Source organism: Grosmannia clavigera (assembly GCF_000143105.1).
Source record: "Grosmannia clavigera kw1407 unplaced genomic scaffold GCSC_108, whole genome shotgun sequence".
In the NCBI taxonomy this organism is placed as follows: domain Eukaryota; kingdom Fungi; phylum Ascomycota; class Sordariomycetes; order Ophiostomatales; family Ophiostomataceae; genus Leptographium; species Leptographium clavigerum.
Genome location: NW_014040837.1, coordinates 585,492 through 609,684, shown reverse-complemented (window position 1 = coordinate 609,684; position 24,193 = coordinate 585,492). Strand labels below are relative to the sequence as shown.

Sequence of the window (24,193 nt, the reverse complement as noted above, 5' to 3'; positions counted from 1 at the left end):
CTACGGGCAGATGCTGTATCACCGAAGCGATGCTGAGTCGGCACACGAAATGCGATTTCTTCTCGACTGTCGTTTGCCATGTGTAGGCTACCTCTTTTCCGTCAACCTGGTCGAGCTCCTTGGCGTGCGCTCTAAGGGGTCGATGGCAGTGAAAAAAAGTTCACGTGATGACACAGAGTCACGTGAAAGTATATAGAACCAACGAGCTCGATATTCGGCACCTATGTCAGCCAATTCCCCTCCTCGTCCTGCCAGCCCATCTCAACGTTGGTCCAGCCGAGGAGCGTGCGCTTGCCATCGACGACGACGCCGAGCGAGATCGAGCGGTCGGAGAGGCGCATGAGCCCGAGTGTCTCGTGGGCGCTGTTGATGGTGGCCATCTCGGCGTCGGAGAGGGTGACGAGGCGAATGTTGGCGTCGATGCGGCGGGTGCTAGCGCTCTTGGGGATGACGGCGGCGCCGCGCTGGACGGCCCACGAGAGCGACACGGCGGCGGGGCTGATGTTGTGGGCGGCGGCGATGTCGGTGAAGAGGGCGTGCTGGAGCATCGGGTTCGCGGGGCCGTCGGACCTGGCCGGTCCGCCGAGCGTGCTCCAGCTGACGACCTGGATGCCGTGCTGCTGGCAGTAGGGAAGCAGCCGCAGGTTTGGACAGAGCGCGTGCAGCTCGACCTGGTTGACGGCCGGCACGACGGCGACGTGGCTGTCGAGCAGCTGTCCGAGCGTGCGCTGCGTAAAGTTGGACACGCCAATGGCACGGCAGCGCGGACCCACGAGGGCCTCCATGCGGCGCCACGTCTGCGTGATGGTCGGGCTCGCCGTCGGCGGCAGCACTGCGGCGTCTGGCAGCGGCGTCATCGCCTGCGGCCAGTGCATCAGGAAGATATCGACGTAGTCCAGCCCCAGGTCACGCAGCGAGATCGCCAGGGCCGCGGCCGGGTCGTGGTGCCAGTAACCCCAGAACTTGGTCACCACCGTGATCTGGTCGCGCGGCACGCCGCTCTCGCCGATCGCCCGGCCTACTACTCGCTCTACCCCATAGATCTGCGCCGTGTCGATCATCCGGTAACCAGCTTGCAGCGCGTGCACGATCGAGTCCACCATGGCCTGCTCGTCGCTGCTGCCAAACGTGCCTGTGGCCGGTCAGCTGAGCACCCTGATCACATCACCCTGTCACCCATCCTCCAGCATACCCACCTTGCCATGTTCCCAGCCCGACGGCCGGAAGCTCAACCCCTGTCTGCTGTCAGCTTACTAATCACCAACGCGATCACAACTCGTCTCTCTCGGCTCCGCTTACCGTTGTTAAGCTTGTACGTCTTTGTGCATACTGGAATCTCGGCCATCGTATCTTCTTCCGTGAATGTCCGTGCCTTCATCTCGTCCATCCTTGTCGCCCGGGCGCCATGCCTTATTTTAAGGGATTTTTAAAGCCGCCGGCCACGTAAGGACCCGTGATTGGATCATCCACATTTCTCCCTTCGCTCATTGGCGCTAAAACCTCTTGTCGGATGGCATTACTATGTTCAAAGAGCCGGTCCTGCCGTGGTGCTACCCCGTATAGCTTGCCGCCTCTCGTGTCCGCCCTTCTGCACACTTGCCGGAGCAAGTAAGTCCCCAAATCACAGAGCAGCCTCATTTCCCCGGCCTTCAGGGCTATTGTGGCATGGCCTCGCTTCTGCTAAACCGTTTGAGCTTTATATTACAGACCCGCTGTTCCCCCGCAACAGCCAATAAGATGGCCGGAAAGTCAAGCACCCTAGGCCGCAACCTAACTCTAAATGGCTTCTTGTCCCGTCTAAGTGGCTACGACTAGCATTTCCGGCCGCCAACAGACCACCGCAATGTTCTCAACTCGCCATCGTCCATGGCAGCACGTTCTGGTGCGCTCACCAGAAACCATGCGCATAACCGTTTTGTGGTGTGTTTTCGTTTCCAGTCACGCCCACTCGCGCACGACAGCATGAGCCAAGCATGAGCTGACGGCCGTAGGAGGTTTGACGGAAAAGTTTATTCCAGGCTGAGATGTTTAGTCTGGTGTGTTTCATACCCCTGGGCCGGGTATCGTGGGCGGGCCTGGCGCGGAAATTCCTTCGCATCTGGACATGTTTTGTTCACAACCGTATGACGTACGGCGGGCCCCTGACAATAAGCAGTTCGATCGGACAAGGAGAATAAGTGGAGGAATAACGGGAGACGCCTGTATATAGGAGTCCCTCGCATCCCCAACCTCGATTCTTTTTCAGCTTCTCTTTCTCTCCAGTCGAGTCCAGCCTCAGTCCTGCATTCTTTTGCGCTTCTCATTCATTCTTGTCCTTTTCAACAGCCTCAGTCTGTTCCCACGATCCTTACTTCCGCTTCTTCAAGCCTACTTTCCACTCCGGCCCTATCTTTGAAAACAAGTATTGTCATTGTTCACTGTGATCTGCTGTTGCGTTCCATCCTGCTGCCGATCAGCAACCCCATTCCACCCAGACAAAACATTTCATCCCCACGCTGTCGATCTTAAGCCGCAACCATGAAGGCTGCCATCTTTGCTCTAACTGCCAGCCTGGCCGCATTTGCCCGCGCTGACAGCTGCTCGGCCCTGACCGACGAGCATGGCCATGCCCGGGCGCCCAAGACGAGGACGGTCTACGTCGACTACACTCCGTCGACGTCTTCTGTCCAGGTGCCCTCCACGTCTGCCGTGTCGCCGGCCGAGACCAAGACGGCTGCTGCCGTTTCCGCGGCAGTGACGACCGCCTCCGTGTCTGTGGCTGCGCCCTCGACCATGAAGACGGTTGTGCTTTCCAGCTCTACGTCCGCGCCCGTCGTGGTCGTTGTGCCTACCACCAGCTCCACCTCGACTCCTGCTGCCGTGCCTACTACCTCTTCCTCTACCTCTGCAGCGGCGCACGCTGCTGCTACTGCTGCGTCGTCTTCGTCCAAGAGCACCGCCTCCACCGACAGCTCCAGTGTGTCCATCGTGGGCGAGGCGACGTTCTACGGCGGCAACGTCGTGGGCGGCGCCTGCTCCCTCTCGGCCTACACGCTGCCGTCGTCCCTCTTCGGCACGGCCTACTCCGGCGCGGTGTGGGACAACGCGGCCAACTGTGGCCGCTGTGTCCAGGTGACGGGCCCGAGCGGCAGCTCGATCAAGGCCATGATCGTCGATGAGTGCCCCGAGTGCGCCGAGGGCCACCTGGACCTCTTCCAGAACGCCTTTGCTGAGCTGGCCGACATCTCCAAGGGCGTCATCTCGACGTCGTACTCGTTTGTCGAGTGCGGCATCAGCTCGCCCATTGTGCTGCACAGCAAGTCCGGCACGTCGGCCTACTGGTTCTCGATGCAGGTCATCAACGCCAACGAGGGCGTGGCCAAGTTCGAGGTCAGCACCGACGGCGGCTCCACGTGGCAGTCGACCACCCGGTCGGACTACAACTTTTTCGAGAATGCCAGCGGGTTTGGCACCAGCACCGTCGACGTGCGCATCACCAGCACGTCGGGCACCACCATCGAGGTGTCCAGCGTCAGCGTCGCATCCGACTCGCAGACCACGGCGAGCTCCAACTTTGCATAAGCGAACAGAGGCGAAAAACAAAGAAGAAAAACGCTCATCTTTTTACATTCTTGTCTGTAGTACTGTTCTCCCATTCTTCCACCGTCTGATGATCCATAACGGTCGCCTCGTTTCGTTTTCATTGTACATATTCAATTTACGCTGCAAAGCAGGTCTTGACCTGCGTCCACAACTAGCAAGCTAAAACTCGTAGAATAATCGTCAGCTGCTCGCAATATATTCGACTTGTCCTAGACCGGTTCCTATGGCTTGTATCTGTAGATCACCATTACGGAGCAATTTGTCCGACCAGTTGCTGCCCCTAGGTCTCGTTCCTGTGTCCCGGAGCGCTAGAAGTGCCGAAATAAAGATAGCAGCCCGAGGCATGTGTTGGCAAACTGTAGACCGGCTTGTGACTGCAACGAGAGGGGAATATGGTAAGAGTGTTTTCCCCGCACGAGTCTGATTGATTGGTTGGTGGCCCCGAGCCTCTTCAAGTTCTAGCGGGAAGAACGACGTAAAGGGAAGCGGCGCCCTTGCATCCCCACCGATCTTGCTGATGTGCCGTATAACCGGAATTGTGAATTGCCAGTAGATTGTTATGTGGAGCCGTCCGTTGCCTATCGTCGTTCTAGTGAGCCTAAATTACCCCACGAAGATGAGATGAGGGGGTCTGGGGAGAACGCGGACGATGATACTTCACGTACTGTAGAGCAAGCCGTCGTGATAGGCGGATGGCAGTTCTCCCGCACGACTGCCGAGGCAGTCCGACCGGCCATGAGGCAAACGGAGGACAGCTGGTCTTTCACATGCTATGGGAAAAAGAGGAGAAGAGTGCGATGTGTCAATAAAGGTGGCCAGGCAACAGTCACGACAATACGACTAGCCGCATCAAGAGCATCCTCCGTCGCGAAGTTGTTAGGATTCAAGACGTGGTTGTTGCTAGTCTGCCGCTTTGATTGCCCCTCGTCCAAGATGGTGTTTGGTTATTACCCCATTCTGACATATGGGCAAATCTAGTGCACGGCACTATGATGGCTGTAATGCAGTACTTTTGAGAGTGATGATCGGGCGTCATCTCGTAACGTACATTTATATAGCGTCTGGCTGTCCGGACGGTGTGATGAAGAGGTTGGCAGACACCTGTTCGCTCTCTGATCCTTCTAGCACAATCTCTGCCTCTTCACTTTCTTGTTCCTTTTTGCCGCTCGAGACAATGCGTGGCCTCTGTGCAGCGGTTGCGGTGGCCAGCCTTCTGGGCGCCTGTTCGGCGCACCCGGCCTTGCGTGAACGCGCCCTGACACCAGATGGACGGGCGCCTGGCGAGCTGTCGGATCACCCGGCCTTGAAGCAGCGGACACCCGGTCCGCTGGAGGAGCGCTCGGTGGTCAATGTGGCGTACCCGGACGGCACGGCGGTGGGCCTGACGGTGGGCAGCATCGATTCGTTCCGGGCGATTCCGTTTGCGCAGCCACCGGTGGGCGACTTGCGGCTGCGACCGCCGTTGAAGCCGGACGGACCACTCGGACAGATCGACGCGACGCAGCTGCTGGGCCCGAGCTGTCCGCAGATGCTCATCTCGACAGGCTCGAACCAGCTGCTGTTCGACATTCTGGGCGACCTGGTGGACGTGCCGATCTTTGAGCAGGTCGGCACCGAGCAGGAGGACTGTCTGACGCTCAACGTGCAGCGGCCGGCTGGCACGACGTCTGGGGCGAAGCTGCCGGTGCTCGTCTGGTTCTTCGGCGGCGGCTTCGAGTTGGGGTCCAATGCCATCTACGACGGCAGCGACCTGATCGACATGGGCGTCTCGATCGGCCAGCCTTTCCTCTTCGTGGCCATCAACTCGCGCGTCAACGGCTTCGGTTTCCTCGGCGGCAGTGCCCTCAAGGCCGAGGGCTCGACCAATCTCGGCCTCTTGGATCAACGGCTCGGCCTGCAGTGGACGGCCGACAACATTGCTGCCTTTGGCGGCGATCCCGACAAGGTCACCATCTGGGGCGAGTCGGCCGGCTCCATCTCTGTGCTCGACCAGATGGTTCTCTTCGGCGGTAACAACACGTACAACGGCAAGCCGCTTTTTCGCGGCGCCATCATGGATTCGGGCAGCATCGTGCCGGCAGACCCTATCGACGGTTCCAAGGCCCAGGCCATCTTCGACAGCGTCGCTGCCGAGTCGGGCTGCGGTGCCGAGGCGGACGATGCTGCCACCCTCGCCTGTCTGCGCGCATGCCCCTATGCCACGTTCCAGAAGGCCGTCAACTCGGCCCCGGCCATCTTCTCGTACAACTCGCTCGCTCTCTCGTATCTACCGCGGCCTGATGGCACCGTCCTGACCGACAGCCCCGACCAGCTTGTGCTTAGCAACAAGTATGCCGCCGTGCCCATGATCATCGGCGACCAGGAGGACGAGGGCACACTCTTTGCCATCCTTCCCATTAACGTCACCGATACTGCTTCCACGGTCGAGTATCTCAGCTCGCTCTATTTTCACGACGCCACCAAGGAGAAGCTTACTGAATTCGTCGAGACCTATCCTGACGACCCCTCTGCCGGCTCGCCCTTCCGCACCGGCGTCTTCAACGAGCTTCGTCCCGGCTTCAAGCGGCTCGCCGCCATCCTCGGTGACCTTACCTTCAATCTCAGTCGCCGCGCCTTTCTCGCTGGCACTTCACTCCTCCGCCCCGACGTGCCGTCTTGGTCCTACCTCGCCTCCTACGACTACGGCACCCCCATCCTCGGCACCTTCCACGCCACCGACCTGCTCCAGGTCTTCTATGGCGTCCTGCCCAATTATGCCAGCAAGAATATCCAGACATACTACATCAACTTTGTCACCAATCTTGATCCCAACGTCGGCCACAATGCCACGCTCATGGCTTGGCCCCAGTGGTCCGCCGGCCAGAATCTGATGCAGTTCTTCAACGACCACGCCAGCCTGCTCGCCGACAGCTTCCGCTCCGCGAGCTACAATTTTATCGTCAATAACATTGACATCTTCCGTATCTGAATACTCTTAATGTGACTGTATCGTATCTTGTGCTTTCTGTATCTTTCTTGTATCTATCTACCTGTATCTCTACTTGATAGTATAATGTATCTTGTACCGAAAAAGCCTCGAGGAGCGTTCAAAAGCATACAGCAACAGAATCGCAGCTCAGGCGCTCTTTGGTGTTTTCCTTTTTTCAAACATTCGCTTCTGCACTGCTCAGGTAGCGATTGAATCATGTGCATGTCGTACCTGCCGCCTGCCGCACAAAATGGAGCTCCTTCGTCACGCGTTCCTTCTACAAGGGGCGCACCTGTACACCGCTCTTGCTCTTACATATCGCCAGCACTGAATCAAGCCCCTTTTTCTTCCATTTGCCAGTCTGGCCTCATCTCTGAACTTTGTTCAGAGCTGCACACTTTGTACAGAGAAATGCGTCTTCGTTTTCACGGCTGAAACAGCCCTGTCGTCTGCACCGTCTGTGCTCGCACTGCTCACATCTACGCACTGTACCCCATATCTCATTTTCCGACCCCACCTTGGTCAAGTCAGCAGGTTTCAGGATTCCGAAAATCCCCCAAAATCGACATCGCTCTGCCACCCACTATTTTTATTTTTGCTTTTTATTTGCGTTTATTATTTAATAGGCCTCATTTGCTTTGTTATGTAGGCGTATCGACATTTTCCCCATTATTTTTGCTTCAAAAAAAAAGGTATTATTAGAAGAGAGCTATCACCTGCCCCTCTTCGGCTTCCTCTCCTCGCTCCTCTCTCCTCTCCTCTGCAGGATGGACACGAAGCCGGAACCAATCCGGCGCAGCGGCTTCCAGTATGACGGGACCTTTGCCACCATCGACGGCGTCGCCTACGAGCGTCCACAGCACCTGCTGCGTCTCTGCTTCCCGACCGACCCCGAGAGGTGGAAGATCAAGCTCGGACGAGGACGGCCGCCCAAGATGGAGAAGATTACCGAGCACGAAGCGACGCGCACGCTGACGCGAAAGTTCATGCTGGCGCAGTTCCGTTTCTACGGCCTGCCGCCGCCGTACCAGTCGTCGTCGGACGAGGTCTTGGACCTCTTTCGCGAGCAGGTGACGTCAGGAAACGTAGGCTCTCTTTCTTTTCTTCCTCTCTCTCTCCGCCTCCTCGCATTCCTCTCCTCCCGGCTGACCCGGTCTGTCCGCAGTTCCGCAAGATGGCCGACGACATCGAGACGCTGCGCGACGAGATGGCCGCCGAGTGGGAAGCTCGCAAGGACACATCCACACAGCGTCCGCGCGGCCGACCGAAAGGCAGCACCCGCAAAGTCGAGGACGCCATCCCGGCCACCATTGTCGGTGCCTACGTGATCACGTCCAAAGAGATCCAGGACCAGTGGTCTGTTAACGGCAACCTCACCCTCGACGTCGCCCCCACGGCCACACCGGGCATATACAAGGCCACCTTCCACTTTGGCGTCATTCTTGGCGTCATGATACTGTCGGCCGACGAGAAGCAGCTCGCCAACCATGTCCGCCGTCTGGATGCCGGCGACGACCCCGATCACCACGTCAACGGCACCGACGTCGTCGCCACGCTTGGCGGTACCAAGCGCAAGCAGCCACCCCAGGGCGCTGTCGTCAGTCGGCAGCACCAGCAACAGCAGCAACAGCAGCAACAGCAGCAGCAACTTCTCCCCGGCAAGAAGGCAAGGACAACCACGGCCGTGCCCCTGCCGCAGATCCCAGGCGCCGGCCCCAACGGCTCCACAATGGGCTCCATGGGCGGGCTGTCGGGCATGACAGGCCTGTCCGGGATGCCAACTCTTGGTCCGGGCGGTCTGGGCGGGCTCGACGGACTCGGACCGCTGATTGGGAGCGGAGGTCCTGGAACTGCCACACCTGACCCTGGGAACGGCAATGGCGGCAACGGTGTCGGCGTCGGTGTCGGTGTCGGACCGGACGGCAGTCCGATTGGTGCAGATGGCAGCGGTGGAGGAGGCAGCAACAGCGTGCCGGCAAGTCCGGCAGGCGGCGGTGGTCGGCCGCCGCTCAAGTTCTACGTACGGTGGCGCGGGCGCGGACCGGTGGAGAACAACATGCAGACGGGAGAGCACCGCGGCACGCTCAAGTTCACCAACAAGCACTACACCAAGTTCGCCGGCGAGATGGACTTGAGCTTCCTGGGCGCCGACGAGATCACTGGCAAGCGCGTGTCCGACGTGCCGACACTCTCGGGCGAGTCCTGGTCCGACTACCTCGAGACTGTGTACGACTGGACACGGGGCAACCGGTGGAATTGAGCCCGGTTGGGGGTGCGTGCTATTGAGCCTGTGCTGTCAGCCCCCGTGCCATGAGTTTTGCGCATGTCGGGAGTATGGTCTTGTTCCTTCCTCCTTCTTTCCTCTTTTCTTCAGTTCTTTTTTCCTTCTGTTCCCCCCTTTTTCCTCTCATTTCTTGCTTTCGTCTTGTTTCTAAACGGGATTATAAGCCGCTTTTTTTTGTGGGGTTCAAAAGCTCTTCTGCCTGTCTGCATTCGGCTCCTCTGCTTTCAACTCCTTTGCTTCAGCTCTGCTCTTTCTGTGTTTCTGCTGGGAGGCCGGTGACGAAGGCCAATGGGTATCGGGTCGCGGTGTTTTATCGGGAGTGGAGGCAAACAAGAGAGTCCTGGGAAGTTGCTTGTGCAACGTGTCATGTTAGTAAAGAAAAATAGTATGGGATTCCAATTACCGGCCGACAACAAACGACAAGAGTAAACACAACGACGTGGGCAGCCTGAGAAACCCTGAGCGGCTGAGAGGCCGGATAGAAGAATGAGGTATCCACGTCGGAGGCGAGGCTAGCGGTTTCGGCTCCGATGCTCTCTCTCGTTCTCGGCGTACAAGTTGCTCAGAGACGTGGTAAGTATCTTAGCACGACGATATTCTGTCTGATCATGCAGACGTCGGCAGTGACCATGACAACAACGACAGGACGGGAAGTCCAAGACGCTACCATGGAGATCGACAGCTGTCCTTCTTCGTTTGGCCTCATTGGCCGAGCCAGCCGGGATGCCATCGAGCGTAGGCATTCTTTTCTGTGGCGGCCGGACGCCGTAGACGAGCGTCGACGAGCAGCGAGGAATGGAGCATTTCTCTTACGACCAGCGAGCGTTTCTGCTTTGGCTTCTCTCGAAATGGTGCTACTGTACATAGTACTGGAATTCACGCCAGCGTCTGGTAGTACGACGTAAGATACGGGTGCTCCATCCAGCAAGTCTCTTTGGCCGCCGGTAGTTGCAAGTGGAAAAAGGGAGACATCTCCCCCCTCCCCCCTCTTGTCCCTCTTCACGTTCCCCTTTTTTCTCTCCATCGACCGTGCGACTGGTACAGACACGGAGATTGCCGGGCGCCATAACTATGTAATAGTTTGTCGATTAGATTAGCTTGTTTCGTCGTGAGCATCAAGCTGCTTCGAGCCAGCAAATTTGGCCGAGTTTGACGCCCGCAAGCAGACTCTGTACGAGTACGCCGTGCTCGTAAGATACAGAGTACAATGTACGCCGGTACGCACGCTGCATGTGTGCTAGTGCCAACTTTCTTCTTCCCATTCTTCTGTACCACATACGTCGTAGTACTATGTATGCATGGCCAGGAGGAGAGAAGGCCCCGGGACGTAGCTTTGACCACCCCTGGGTGCGTATGTATGTCGTACACGTAGGGCACGATGCTGTAGCCCAATCCTCTCCGGATGAGGACTGCCGGTGTGATTCCTGGTTTGGGCCATGCGATTCCATCATCGCTTCGGGGGAAAAAAGGGCGCCACGTCGCATTTGCCACCACCTTGTCCTGCAGGCCAGACTGCACGCTATCACGGCACCGTACATAGTACCGGCTACACGTCGTTTACGAATGCTAGCGGGATAGGTAGATGTGTGCGTAGTGCCATGGATACTCACCGCTTTGGCGCGGTCTGCCAGCCCGGGAGGTGGGCAAAATACGAGTGCTCAGAAATATACTCCGTACTCCGTAGGCAAGGGGCCTAGTGCAAAAGCGGCAGAATAGTGGGACTCACAGAAGCACGTGCGCTGCCTTGTCTCACCAGCTCAGACACAAGACACAGACTGGGGCCTTCCCGTCGGCAGAGCTGTCGCATCTCGTCCACCCCCCCTTCTTATCGCAAAAGTACTCGTTTCCCGCTTTCGGCTAGATACGTTCTATGTAAGTCCCTACATACGACGGATTACGGGGCACAGAGCAGAAGGAGCGGCCACGTCATTTCCTGTCGTTCTCTCGTCTAGCCAGCCCTATCCCAAAGAGGGCTCGAGGCCGGCACTCCCTTTTACATCGTACTCGTCCGATACATTGAGCATAGCCACCACAGGCCGCCAAGCCACAAGGCACACAGACACTGTGCCAACAACCTCCGTCCGGCTCAGTCTCGGTTGCCCCGACGGCCACCACGCTTTGCCCGTGCCACGTGCGCCGTCAGGGCCTTGCGTGTCTCCATCAGGCTGCGCTTGTTCTTCTGCCGGGCCTTGCCCATCTGCATGAAGATGTTCTTGTTGCGCGCCTTCTCCTTGTTCGTCAGCGACTTGCCCTCGGCCGCCTTCTTGGCCTTGCGCATCGCCTGCGTCGACTGGTGCTGGTCACGTGACGGTTTGCCTTCCTGGGCCCGTGCAATCCTCTCCTCCTTGGTCGACTTGCGCAGTGTTGCCGCCAGCTCGATCTGCGCGGCCGTCAGCCCGTCGTCGGTGTGCCGCGCTGCCATGGCCGCCTGGTACCGGCTCATCGTGGCCGCCCGCTTGCGCGCAGCTGCCGCTTCGGCCGCCTCAGCCGCCGCCTCTGGGTCTGCAGCCTCGCCGACGACCTTCTTGCTGCTGCCCCTGCCTGTCGCCTTTTCCATGTTGGACGCCAGGCGCAGCTCCCGCAGCTTTGCCAGATCCGCCGGCGTCAGGATCGTCGTCGTTGCCAGTTTCGAGATCGATGGCTGACCGTCCTCGCCGTCCTCGTTCTCATCGTCGCCCTCGGCCTCGTCATCGCTGTCCTCAGCCGCCTCTTTGGCCCGTCTCCGCTGCCGCTTGATCGGCGGTGCCTTCTCGCCCTCTTCGTCGCTGCTCACGTCGATCCAGCCGCCCGAGTCGTCGCTGTTGTAGGACATGTCCCAGTCGCTCGAGTTGCCCTCCGAGTACTCGTCGTCCTCGTCGTCCTCATCGTCCTCGTCATCCTCGTCCTTGTCCTTGTCTGCGTCCTCGCCTGCCTGCTCGGCTCGCTCGGCTCGCTTCCGCTTCCTCTCGTCAGCTTTCCACTGCTCCAGCAGCTCGATGCCCTCGATGCCGCCACCGCCTGCCTCCTCGCCGAACCGCCGCTGCCGCACCTCGCCGCTGCGCAGTCCCATCGTCGCCTCCTTGCCGCGATCCTTCTTGGTCAACATCTCGGCGCCGACGACGCGGAAGAGCGAAAGCAGGCCGCGCGCCGCCATCATCACGCTCTTGTCCTTGCTCTTGCGCAGCTGCACCAGGTCCTGCAGTAGCGTCTCGTTCATCGCCAGAGGCTGCCGCATCGCCACTTCGCGGATCGCCGCCAGGCCGGCCGAGGCCACCTCGGCCGCTGATGCTTCCGTCACAAACTCGTTGGCAATCTTGGCTAGTAGCGGCTCCAGCGCGTCCGGTGGTACCTGGTCGTGCACCGCCTGCGCCAGCGATGCCAGCACAGTCGTCACCGATGTCTGTCGCGGCGTCAGGTATTTTGTGAACCAGCTGAACAGCGGTAGAATGATCAGCTTGTGTAGCCCGTGCAGCCGAGTCACTAGCTGCAGGATCTGCAGCTTGCTCTCTAGCCCAAACTTGCATCGTGCCGACAGTAGGTGCCGGTTAAACAGCGCCTCGGCAAACTCTTGTGGCGAGTGCAGCAGATGCTGGATTTGTCAGCATTCTTGTTCCTCTTTCGTCTCTACTTCTTCCACTTACCAGGGCTGAAAAGTTGAGCGGATGCGGCTGGTTCCGCTTCCGCTCCGTCTTCTTCACCTTCTCGACGGCCCGGTCGTACCGCTTGGCTGTCTTCTTGGTCTTCTTGCTGTGCTGGCCGCGCTGCTTCAGCTTGGTCAGGTCGACGGCACCGCTGCCGCCACCAAGTGCGCCACCGTAACGGTTCTCGCGGCCGCCGTCGTCGCTGCTGTCGTCCTCGAGCTCCTCGCGCGCCTTGTCGCCGCCAAGGAAGAAGCGCACGGCCGACACGACCACCTTTTCGTTGTCGCCGAGGCAGGCCTCGCGCATCACGTCCACCGGCTTCTCATCCGTCCAGACCTGGCGAGTCCACAGCTCGCGCGTGATCTTGACAGCCCAGATCGGCCGCGCCGTCGTGCGGTCCGACGACACCAGGTTGTAGAGCACCGTCTGCACCGTCCGGTTGAGCCGGTGGTTCTTCGTCCGGCTATTGGCGTTGCGCAGGTCTGAGACGAGCCGACGAAAGAGCAGCGTGCGCAGCGTCTTGCTCGGCGTGTGGGCCAGAATCGGGAACAGCGTTTGCGCCAGTGTCGCCGAGTCCAGCACGTCCTTGCGCCGCAGCAGCCCCATGCTGCCGACGATCTTGTCGCGAAGCTCTGGCTGCAGCACCGCGTGGTGCTGCGTCAAAATCGCCGCCAGCTCACCTGGGAAGCCGCTCAGCGCCTCTGGATAGCAATCCGCCACGTGCGCGATCAGGTCGATCAGGTCATGGAACGCCCGGCTCTGGTCTGCCGACGCGTTGGCCGGCGACGTAAGGAATAGGTCGCGTTGCGAAACTGTCGGCCGGTCAGCTGGGAGGGCGGACTTGATACTCGCCGAAAGATACTTCACAGAATGCTCTTCACGCACCATATTGCTCGTACTGTCTCTGAAACTCATCCTCGTATGACCTAGACACAATGTCAGAACGTCCTTCTCGTCGGACCGCATCCGGCTCTCGTCCGTGTCGTGACGACTCACTTTGGATCGCGACGGATCTTGTATTGGAGATTCGATCTGGCATATCGTTAGCTGTGAACGGCTGGCTGGCGGCGGCTCGCTTCCCGGAAATGCCAGGGCTGCCAGGGCACATCACTCACAAGTCTGCATCTATCTTCTCCAGGGCGGCTACCTTGCGTTTACCCATTTTGGCTATAGATCAGATTCTCGCTGCGACAGGCTTGGGGTGGTACATTCACAGTATTTTTTCACTCGGATTTTTTCTATGGTTATCGATATTTTTTAATGCTTATCTTATCGGATGTTATCTTTATTTGTGGGTCGGCTGGGCTCAAGCACGTGTGACGCTAATATGTTCGGAGACGTGGTACGAAGCACTTTAATAGTAGGGAATTTATCCCTACTATTACATAGTTCTTTCTATGTAGTACAGTAGTTGAGAAATCAACCGTGTGACTACTCCGTACACATTACGCACAAGCTCTTGACTAAGAATTTGGACAAGTACAATAAACCCAACTTGGCAGCATGCGTCTGCCGATGGAGGAATTTGCCCATGTTCTGGCAGAATTTCACCCAGCCTTTTGGCAACGGATAAGGCGCTTGTTGCGGCTGGACACGATTGTCGTTCCTCACTTCCCTAGTTCCTTTCATAAGAGCACTCGTACATTTCATTTACCGGCCCCCTTTCCCCTGTTTTGGGCTACGTTTGTTTCTGTGATTGCCGCCCTACGAGTACGTATCCTTGCCAGTACGGAGTAAGTTACGTAGCTACGGAGTATTATCTCTCCCGAATCCCACCCGTCGAGCACGCTGGCCTTGTGGTCTCGGGCTCGGCCAAACCTACGGAGCAGACGTCGTGTTTAGTGCCTGATCCCAGCTGTTGCACCGACGACCAGAGACGCTTGGGGCACGACTACGGAGTACATGCGGCATCTGCCTACGAATATACGAGGATTCTCTCGACGATGGTCCGATTCGTTGATCTACAGCAGGGGCTTTAATGAGGCAACAGATGCGTACTATGTATGTAGCAGGTGTCGTCGACAACTGGGCTTGTCATGGCCGGCTGAAGGCTAGCTCTAGTCTAGTATGACTGGTCGTTTAGCTTTGTCAAGGGGTCTTGGGAGAGTAAGAGTACTCCGTACATGTACGAACACAGCAGGTGACAGGCGTAACCAATGCGATCGCAGTCTCATACGCAGTCGCACCGAATAGTTCGTCCCTGGACCTCTCTGGCAGGGATGGGCGGAATAGCATATCGTGCTCCGTACGTCGTACTTCGTATAGCATAACTGGTCGGTGCACGCGTACTCCGTACTCCGTACTCCGTACACCGCTTGGTCGCAGCCCAATGCAACGCAGGTTGTGGCCGAAGAGGGTCCCTGGGCGAGGCGTTTCAGCGTCGTAGCAGTAGACGTGCTCGCGTCCTGACGCTACGCCGTTTTTTTCGGCCTTCTTTTTTGGGGACACGAACCCAAAATTAAGAGCATCGGCCGGCAAAGGAAGGGGGGAGGGGGGAGGGGTAGACAGGACAAGGATTCGCCGTCGCCAAACAACACACGCAATAATATTAAAAGGGCCTATTTGTCACGGACGGAAAGCTCCTTTGGGACCCACCAGACGCTCGGATTTGCCAGCGTCCTAGCCTCGACGAATTCCTGCTCCCTGCTGCCTCCTCCCTTTTCTTTACGGGGGTGGGCCCCCTGATCAGCGCCGCTTCGAATGAGCGGCCAAGCTATCTCTTTTGTTGGGCAGGTACGAAATATGTACAGAGCATCCGTGGTTATACCAATTCATTTGTCGGCCTTGGTTCTGGGCTTGGGGACCATATAGTGTAGTCCGAGTCTTCTTGACGACATACTTAGTCATGTGCTTGCATGTAAGTCATGCGACTGGCCTACGTCGTACTCGTAAGCGTGTTAAATGCACTTGCCGGTTAAGTACAGGCATATCCTGGGTGTATTACATTAAGCATATGTAGGGGGGTGGGGATGGGAGCAAAAACGAAGCACGCATGGGCAAACATACGATTAAGGCAAGAGAGCTGGGCCCAGCTAGGAGGACACGCCCACGAACTACTCCGTACGGCCACGACACTGCGATGATGACTGAGCGAGGGTTACATACGACGTAGCCGGCTACGATTGTACGATAGGCTGTTTTACTAGCGCAAGCTGCTGTTTCCAAGATCTAAAAGTCCTCTAAGACGAAGAGTAAGGGATGAGGGAAAAAGAGATGGAGGTGGGGCCCGGCATCTCAGGAGAATGGCGGAGAGACAAGGATACGGAGTACATAGCAGCAGAAAACAAAGGAGATGAGGAGGCCAGAGAAGCCGGACTAGGGGAGGAGGGATGAGAGGAGGAGAAGACGGACCGACCAGCTCAGGAGACCAGCTAGAAAGGCAGACCAGGCGACCGGGAGACCGGTATTGACCATGCCATTGTCGGGAAGCGCCAGGTTACTGCTCGGCCGGGCATCTACCGACGTGGCGAATACGGGCGTGGACCTCGCTAATGAGTGTTATTGGCAGGTAGGTATGTTTTGCCCGCTTGAGCAGAAAATCGGCCAAGCAAGTAAAATTGGGCTAAAAAGAGCAGACAGGAAAGGCTCTAAACTAGCGAGTCAACGAAACGAACCAGAGGCAGGGAAAGGCCCACTTGGACAGGGATGGCGAGCGATTTGCGGCAGTGCTGTGGCGCGGCCGATATTATGGAGACAGAGGGTAGTGGCTGGCCAATAGCAAGGAATGGTAGCGGGCGCAACGTTTTTCAGAAATGTGCTTGCGCAGCATGGGCGGCTCGCTTGGCGATTGAGCACGATACTATGTACATACGAGTGGTGAGTACCGGTGAGTGTGTGTGGGAGAGTGCGGGAGAGCGAGCGGGTGGCAGTACGTAGTAGGAGGGCGTACTCGTATGCAGAGCTTAGTACGGAGTACGCGAGACGAATACGCGAGTCGAATACGCAACTCGAGCAGGAGGATATGCGGCCGAGCGAGGATGAGCAGTCGAAGCGATAAAGGAGGGCGGGAGCGGCGATGGACTTCGGCGGAAAGGGAGTGCGGCAAAGCACGATGGAAGGTGCCGAATCGGGGAAAATCAGCGGCAGGGGTAGAAAGAGAGAGAAAAAAAGATATCTTGGTCGCGCAATGCCAAATCTTGCGCGAGACTGCAACGCATGATTAAGGGATACGACGTACGAGTTGAGGTGATGGTGGTGGTGGTGGATTTGTGGTGCTATGACTGCTAAGTAAGCTGCTACGAACCAAAGTACATACAAAGTACGGAGTATGTGCTGTGACTGTTGGCAAGAAGATTCTGCTCGCAGCGAGAAGAAGGATTGGCAAAACCGAGCAGACCAAAAAGCGCTGCGAGCTCGCCAAAGCTTCCGTCTGCATTCTAGAAGCCACCGTAGAGGCGGTCAGTGGGGGAACGGAAGGGGTACGTGCGCAAGCAAGCGGCAGGAGCGGACAGCACCAGGCAGCACAGGGCAGGCAGGGCTGGCTCGTAAGCAGAAACAGCCGGCAAGTCGGCCAGCTAAGCCGTCCGGCGGGTACCTTGCAAGCCCGAGGTGGCGGTCGGTTGAATTTAAGGCAAGAGCAAATAAAAATAACCCAGAAAATCAAGCAAAAAACACGAGACGGCGAAACAGCGAAACAGTGGAATGCTCGTCTGGGAGAGAGCAAATCCCGACAGCCTCGCAATCGGTTGGCAGATATGCACACTAGCAAGCGTTTGTCCACGTGCATGAGCGCCGGGACAGAACGGGAAGAAACCAGCAGACTGTTTCTGACCAGGTTGATGTGTCTTTTACTCCGTACTGGTGTTGTGTTTATATTTATTTATTTATTATTTACTTTTCACTTTAGTTTTAGCTTTTCACCTTTTCCGTCTCAACGCCGTTCGCGCCATCGGGTACCCCAATCGGGGAGAACGGCGGCCTGGCGGAGTCTTTTTTTATCTCGTGCCTGTCGCTGCTGAAGAAGGAGAAATAGCATTCTTATCTCACAAAACCGCATCTGGCGGATGTCGGTCAGGGACAGGACGGACCCTCAGACAGCGGGTATCCCGTCTGCCGACCGGCCCTACTTCGTATCTCACCTTATTGGTTCAGCTGTCCTGCCACCCGATTTGCCGCTGACAATCGGCCACACAAAGAAAATCGCATTTCGCGGTAACTCTCGTAGCTTGGTTCGCTCGCTAGCTCATCTCGGCAAGTTCTGGGGGCCAGCCTTTTTTTTTTTTTTGGTTAAATCAATTTTTAGTCATTATTTCTACCATACCTTGAACTGCGTTTTTTCCCTTGGACCGCCGACTTTTGTGCACGATGCTGCTGCACCAACAAACGGCATGATGGCTCTGCGCCTGTACCCTACCCCCCCTCCTCCGCTTGTCTCTCTCGTCTCCTTTTCGCCCCTCCCATGTGGCTCCATGTGGCTCCATGTGGCCGCCTGTTGGGGGGACTGCCGTTAATATGCCATCTCCGAACGCCTGTCTCTTGTTGTAAAGCATGCCGGCCGGCACCACGCTGACGAACCACATCATACTGCGTACTCAACGCTCCCCCCCCCTGCAAGGAGCTAGACCCGCCCCGGCTCAGTTCCATCGGACCATCCCCTCCCCACCACCTCTGGTCTTCGCCGAGCGTACCCATCAGCAGAGTGCAAAGTGTATAGCATTGCTCTGTCTGTACTCTGGAAGCGCCTCCCTCAGCACGCGCTACCACTTTGTGATTGTTTTTTGTGTTTTTTTTTTTTTTTTTTTGGCTCCTTTCCGATTTTTGCCCCCTACGGTGATTCCCGTGCCTGTCCGCTTATCTCGCCGCAGGACTGCTGCTATGTATGTGCCAGCGGGTCCCATTCCCGGTGAAGCAAAAAGGCCAGATCCGGGGCCTTTCCGGTTGATTTATCGGCCATCTCAGCTGAAGCTGTCGCCTGTCTGTCCGTTCTCCCTGCCGCCATTCCTGCATCCGTCTCTTACACATCGGGGATCTTGCACTCCATACACCTTTCTGTGTCTGTGCTTGTGCTTGTGCTTGTGCAAGCGTGACTGCCGGTATTGCAGCCTTTCGTGCGGCGAGGAATGTGCGAATAAAGCTACCCACGCAGCCGGTCGCGGCGGGGAAGATGGCATGGTCTGTGAGTACGAGGCGTACACGGCATTTGCGCATTACGACGACGTAGATCGTGGAGACTAAAGGCTTGGTCGAGTCCTAATAGAGCAGATGCCTCTTTGGGAGATGACCTTTTTTTTGCTACCATAGTCGTAGTATGGCGTAGGGCAGGAATAGCCGGAAACAGCCCTAAACTCACCCCCACACCCTGGGTCGCTCCTACCTTTTCACTTCACCCCTCCCCCCCCCCCCCTCCCCCTCTCCCCTTCCTAATTTGTCTCCTCATCCAGTCGCCGTGCTCTAGCTCCATTCGCCGTGCTAAATCCCCATTCGCCGTGCCTCTCATCTACACACCATCTAGCAGTATACACCGTCGACCATCTGCACCGGTATACGACCGCCATCACATCTCTGCCACAGCCCCCGTTGTATCTATCGTCTTACCACTTGCTTGCTGGCAGGGTCAACGCAGGGCGTAGCCTTGTCTGCTGGGCTGGCTCTGCTGCCTGGACATGGGACCTGGTTTGGGCCTCCTGTCTGGATCATCTCCAATCATGCATGCATGGGCCTTTGCGCGAACCGGCACGGGCAACGCCACACCCCGGCCATGCTGCCTGTCTCTGTCTTGCAGTGGCTGCCGTTACGTTGTATCGGCCTGGGCAGCAGTCATCTGCATGAGCTGTCGCTCAGTCCGTCTTGCAGTGCAGCACCACAGCATTTCTCTGGCCCTGGATTCCGGCTCATTTTCCAACCGTCTGCTTTTTTGGTTCGACCTCGTCATGCTGTCTCCATTTTTTCTTAGTTTCTTATTTATTTTTTTGTTCTTTTTTGGGCTCTCTTTTCTCTGGGCCTCTCTACCTTCTCATCTCGTTTCTGCCTGCACGAGAAATATCCACGAAGCATTCTTCTTGGTCTTTTCTTGAACCACCCCCCTCCGTATACTATCCCCCCCCCCCTCCCTCCCGTCCCCCCCCCCAGAGCCATACCCAGCCATCATTCGCCTCCGTTTATTTTCTCTTTTTGGCCTGTGGCTCCCTCATCACCCCAGGTACACTCGACCCATTGCAGAAACAGGGCCTAAAGTAGTGCTCGGGCTAAGGCTCACAGACGATGGGTGTGGCCCCCACCGCCTCCCACAAACGTTCCTTAGCCTGCCTCTCTGCTTTATCTAACCTACGTTCTTGCTTCGTCGTCCCCTCATATATAGCCCCATCCACACCTTATCCGATAGTTTGTGTCCAGCCTCTGGACGGCATGCCGTGCTCCCCTAGTTTAATTACTTTCTCTTCTTCTTGATCTTCTCTCTGTGCGCCTGTCATTTTTGTCAGTTCCGGGCCGCCTCGAATCTGGATCCTCGTCCTAGGTTGTCATTTTTCCTCTCCACCCAGGTCTCTGTCCGCTCTGTTCCCAGCTGCCAGGTCGTCTGCCGCCATCTCTTCCCGCCGCCCTCGTCGGTCATTGTCTGCCGCCACCTACCACGATGGCGCCACCAAACCCGGCGGCCCGCGACTCGGAGGGTGCTGGCGGTAAGGGCGGCAACGTGCCCGGACGTATTGGACGGCCGCCGCAGTGGACAAGCACGCGGTCGCGGAAGCTGGCACGGCTGTACATGTACACGACGCTGTCGGTGGACAAGATTCTCAAGGTGCTGGAGGACGATGTGTTCAAGCCGCGCAAGAATTCGGCGCAGAAGACGATCCACAACATGCTCGACCACGATCCGAGATACTTGCGGCCCGAGTCTCGTGAGGACATGAACCAGCGCATCAAGCTTTTGTCAGCGTCGACGCAGCGGACCCGCAAGTCTGCGAGGGACCGGGATGGTGATGGAGAGCTCCAGCAGCCATCACCGCTGCAACACCAGCATCAGCAACAGCACCAGCAGCACCAGCAGCACCAGCAGCAACACCAGCAACACCAGCAACACCAGCAACACCAGCAACACCAGCAACACCAGCAACACCAGCAACACCAGCAACACCAGCAACACCAGCAACACCAGCAACACCAGCAACACCAGCAACACCAGCAACACCAGCAACACCAGCAGCAACACCCGCATCACCAACACCAGCAGATGCACCAACAACACCAGCAACACCCGCACCACCCGAATCACCAACACCACCCGCATCAAGCTCCTCTGCAGTCGCCCGTCTACGGCGGCAACGGCATGGGGATGCACCAGGTGAAGCAGGAGTTGGCGCAGCCGATGATGCTTTCACAACACCTCCACCACTCGCAACAGTATCATAGTCATCAGCACGCACCGCCGCCCTCCCTACCACCACCAACGACTCAACCGGCGGCAGATTATTTCCCCCACCCGCCAGACCCCAGCAGCATGCACCAGCAGCCATATGCCGACTTCTACCACCCACAGTACCAGCAGCAGGCGCCACCGCCGTCACAGCACCACGCGCTGTCAATGCAGTCGATGACCCACCACGTTCCAGCATACGTGGGCGGCAGTTGGCCGGGATTTTACCCGACCCATCCGGTGGGTACCAGCGCAGCCGACGTAGAGGCAGCAACGCGCATGACGATCAGCAGTGCGCCCTTTGACCTGTCACAGCACTCACCGGCGGCCCTGGCAACAGCCGGGATCCACCACCACGGGGGCCACCATGGAGGGCACCACGAGCTAGGCGTGTCCCTGGATGGCAGCTCGCCGACGAACGGCATGGGACTGCCACTGTATGCGCAACAGCAGCAGCAACAACAGCGGGAACGGCGGTCAAGCACGGGGGCCTGTTCGACGGCGTCGTCCGACGTCAGCACGGAGACAATTCAGGACCTGAAGAAGCGACTGTCGGGCTGCTCGACGCACTATGCGAACCAGGTGTCGAACCTGCTGCGGCGATTTACGATCAGCGTCGACTCGGACGAGGCGGGCGTGCCGGTGTTTGAGCCGGACACGGATCCTCACCGGGTGCGGAAGCACCGGCGCAAGAACAACAACATGAACAGCAGCAGCAACAAGAACCACAGCAGTGGCACCAGCAACGGCCGGAAGAAGGCGCGGAGCGGTAGCGTGAGCAGCGACAGCAGCGCGGTGAGCAACAGCTGTGCGAGCGAGAGCGACGGCGAATACGACGGCACGTTTGGGCCGGGACGGAGCAGCAGCAGCGGCGGTGGTGGCTTCCACAGCCACAGCCACAGCACCAGCATGAGCACAGGCGACAGCTCAGACGCGTCGGGACAGATGCGCGACGATGAGCGCAAGCAGCAGTTGTGGCCGACACAGGGAAACCTGCCGGTATTTCTGGGAGCGTGCGGTGACGGGGTGGGCAGTCCTCGGCTGGCGCTGCCGGGCGACTTCTTCAACGCATACCGGTACCGAAACGAGGCGTGTCCGCACCATCGGCGACAGCAGCAGCAGAAGCAGCAGCAGCAGCAGCAGGGTGACGGTCTCGGCGGGATGCCACAGCCGATGGGAATCCATGGCAGCCGGTTGGGTGGGCGAGATAAAAAGAAGTCACGCGAGCGGCGATACTGGTGTGCAGTGACAGAGGCGGTGTCAGCAGCAGCAGTGGACAACGGGTCTTTCTGGGTACTGGGTGACGGACGATTGGCACCAGAGGCGCAGGCGCTGCTGCACGAGACGGCACCACACAGCATGGGACGACGGGACCGGTTTGGACACACGCTGCTGCACCTGTTTGCAGCACGCGAGGGCGTGCAGATGCAGCTGCTGGCGATGGTGCTCAACAGTGACGACGACAGCATCGTGGCGGCCAACACGGCCGGACAGACGTTTCTGCACTTGCTGGCACCGGGCTGGTTTGTCGGGCTGCACGAGCCGTATGCACCGCTGCTGCAGCTGCTGACACACCTGCGGGACCGCCGGGGAAGCAGCAGCAGCATGGGCGACGATGGGAGCGCGGCAGCGGCCTTGGCAGCAGCAGCAGCATCAGCAAGCGGCAGCAGTGCAGTCTCGCCGGCTCATCTGGTGTATGCCACGGACGTGTACGGCCGGTCGTTTTTCCACCGGCTGCAGATGTTTGTCGACGACCCGGTGATCCTGGCAGGCATTGCCCAGCACTACGAGCGGGCAGCACTGTCTCGTCGGGATGCCTTTAACAACCTGCCGCTGATGGGCGGCAGCAGTGGTGGTGGGGGCAGCAGCTTGGACGGGAGCGACAGCGGCGGGGGTGTGGTGATGCTGGACGACGTGGTGCCGCCGTGGCAGTCATCGCCGCCGGCAGAGGGCAGCGGGGGTGCTCTGGGCAGCTCTTCACGGTCTCCGACACCACGCAGCGGCACGGCAACGGCAGCAGCAACGGGCGATGGGATCGATGTGGATGAGGGCATCAGCAGCGTGATTTTTGCGAGCGAGGATGCCTTCATCCGGCATCACGAGTCGCTCCTGCGCATCGTCACGGCATCGGACAGCCACCCGAGCATGGAGGACCCCGAGGGCCGGAACGGGCTGCACTGCCTGGCGCAGGCGATTGTGGACAAGCGGATGATGGACGAGCACCGCAACGCCATCAGCACGGGCCGGCGGCCACCGAAGAAGAAGACGATGGACAAGCGGGGGCCAGACCTGCTGAGTCCGGGCAGCAGCAGCAGCACGGCAGCGACGAGCCTCGGCACGACGGCCAGCACGACGACAGCTCTGAGCACGGCTCCGAGCCTGAGCACGACGCCGACGAACTCCATGTTTCTGGGCAGTCCGATGGGGGCTCTCGGGGGTCTCGGCAGCATCGGGGGAATCGGAGGAATCGGCAGTCTCGGAGGGCTCGGAGGAGCGACGTCGTCGGCCAACCTGTTGCACACGTCGGCCGACGGGCCACAGATGGCGACACGGCTGCGGCTGGTGCAGGGGCTGCTATCGCCACCGACGGTGGTGGACGTGAACCATTACGACCGACGAGGCCAGACGGTGCTGACGTCGTTTGTGGTGCACATTGCAGACGACCAGGAGGACAAGGCCAAGAGCCTGGCGGCGATTCTGGAGACGCTGCTGGCGGCAGGTGCACGCATCGACGGACGCAACCGTCGTGGCGAGACGGCCCTGCTGGTGGCCGCGCGGCTGGGCCGCAAGATCGCCCTGACGACGCTGCTGGACCACGGCGCCAACGTGCACGTGCGTGATGCCGCTGGCCGCGGCGTGCTCGATATCATCGATGCCCAGTGCCGCCAGCGGGCGCGTCACGACGTCGCCCTGTACGGTCGACTCGAGGCTTGCCGCGTGCTGCTGACGAGCATCAAGCAGCTGCCGCTGGGCGTGTGCCAGCGGCCGACCCTGCTGGACGAGTGGACCGTGGCGAGCAGCCGGCGTGGGCCGGAGCCGCGGGATATGACGATGGTGATGTAGCGGATGGCGTGCTAGGAGGTTCATGGTCGCGTACGTTGCCGTGGGTGTGCTACGAGCCTTTATTGTAGCTATGGCCGATAAATACAATATCCAAAGAGGGTAGTGAATTGAGATAAATACAAAAATATCCAAAGAGGGTGTTGGATTGAGATAAATCCAATATTCAAAGAGGGTAGTGAATTGAGATAAATACAATATCCAAAGAGTGTAGTGAATTGAAAGATAAATAACAGGCAGTTAGGTACACTTGTGGAAGTACAGGAGCATGTGTAGTGTAGATGGGGCGTACATAGTAGGAGCCTTGCTATTTGTAGGAGACAAAAAAA

The 24,193-nt window shown here is 58.3% G+C and overlaps 6 protein-coding genes across 6 annotated transcripts; 4 read left to right on the top strand and 2 right to left on the bottom strand.

Moving 5' to 3' along the window:
* Positions 1 to 221: 221 nt before the first annotated feature.
* On the bottom strand, positions 222 to 1,387 carry CMQ_6691 (aldo-keto reductase; the record flags this gene model as incomplete). Its single annotated transcript, XM_014320377.1, has 3 exons — positions 222 to 1,132; positions 1,197 to 1,235; positions 1,300 to 1,387. The coding sequence occupies 3 exons, from the start codon at positions 1,385 to 1,387 to the stop codon at positions 222 to 224; spliced, it is 1,038 nt and encodes a 345-aa protein (XP_014175852.1).
* A 1,130-nt stretch (positions 1,388 to 2,517) lies between these two features.
* CMQ_6873 (extracellular cellulase) lies at positions 2,518 to 3,561 on the top strand (the record flags this gene model as incomplete). Its single annotated transcript, XM_014320559.1, has 1 exon — positions 2,518 to 3,561. The coding sequence occupies one exon, from the start codon at positions 2,518 to 2,520 to the stop codon at positions 3,559 to 3,561; it is 1,044 nt and encodes a 347-aa protein (XP_014176034.1).
* A 1,195-nt stretch (positions 3,562 to 4,756) lies between these two features.
* Positions 4,757 to 6,550, top strand: CMQ_6790 (carboxylesterase, type b; the record flags this gene model as incomplete). Its single annotated transcript, XM_014320476.1, has 1 exon — positions 4,757 to 6,550. One exon carries the CDS (start codon positions 4,757 to 4,759, stop codon positions 6,548 to 6,550), a length of 1,794 nt encoding a protein of 597 aa, XP_014175951.1.
* Positions 6,551 to 7,317: 767 nt separating this feature from the next.
* Positions 7,318 to 8,810, top strand: CMQ_6725 (hmg-i/hmg-y, DNA-binding protein; the record flags this gene model as incomplete). The annotated part of the gene is made up of 2 exons (XM_014320411.1): positions 7,318 to 7,635; positions 7,716 to 8,810. 2 exons carry the CDS (start codon positions 7,318 to 7,320, stop codon positions 8,808 to 8,810), a joined length of 1,413 nt encoding a protein of 470 aa, XP_014175886.1.
* A 2,110-nt stretch (positions 8,811 to 10,920) lies between these two features.
* On the bottom strand, positions 10,921 to 13,616 carry CMQ_6764 (sda1 domain containing protein; the record flags this gene model as incomplete). The annotated part of the gene is made up of 5 exons (XM_014320450.1): positions 10,921 to 12,402; positions 12,455 to 13,266; positions 13,340 to 13,380; positions 13,451 to 13,486; positions 13,570 to 13,616. 5 exons carry the CDS (start codon positions 13,614 to 13,616, stop codon positions 10,921 to 10,923), a joined length of 2,418 nt encoding a protein of 805 aa, XP_014175925.1.
* Positions 13,617 to 20,024: 6,408 nt separating this feature from the next.
* On the top strand, positions 20,025 to 23,867 carry CMQ_6679 (ankyrin repeat containing protein; the record flags this gene model as incomplete). The annotated part of the gene is made up of 2 exons (XM_014320365.1): positions 20,025 to 20,367; positions 20,857 to 23,867. The coding sequence occupies 2 exons, from the start codon at positions 20,025 to 20,027 to the stop codon at positions 23,865 to 23,867; spliced, it is 3,354 nt and encodes a 1,117-aa protein (XP_014175840.1).
* Positions 23,868 to 24,193: the final 326 nt, after the last annotated feature.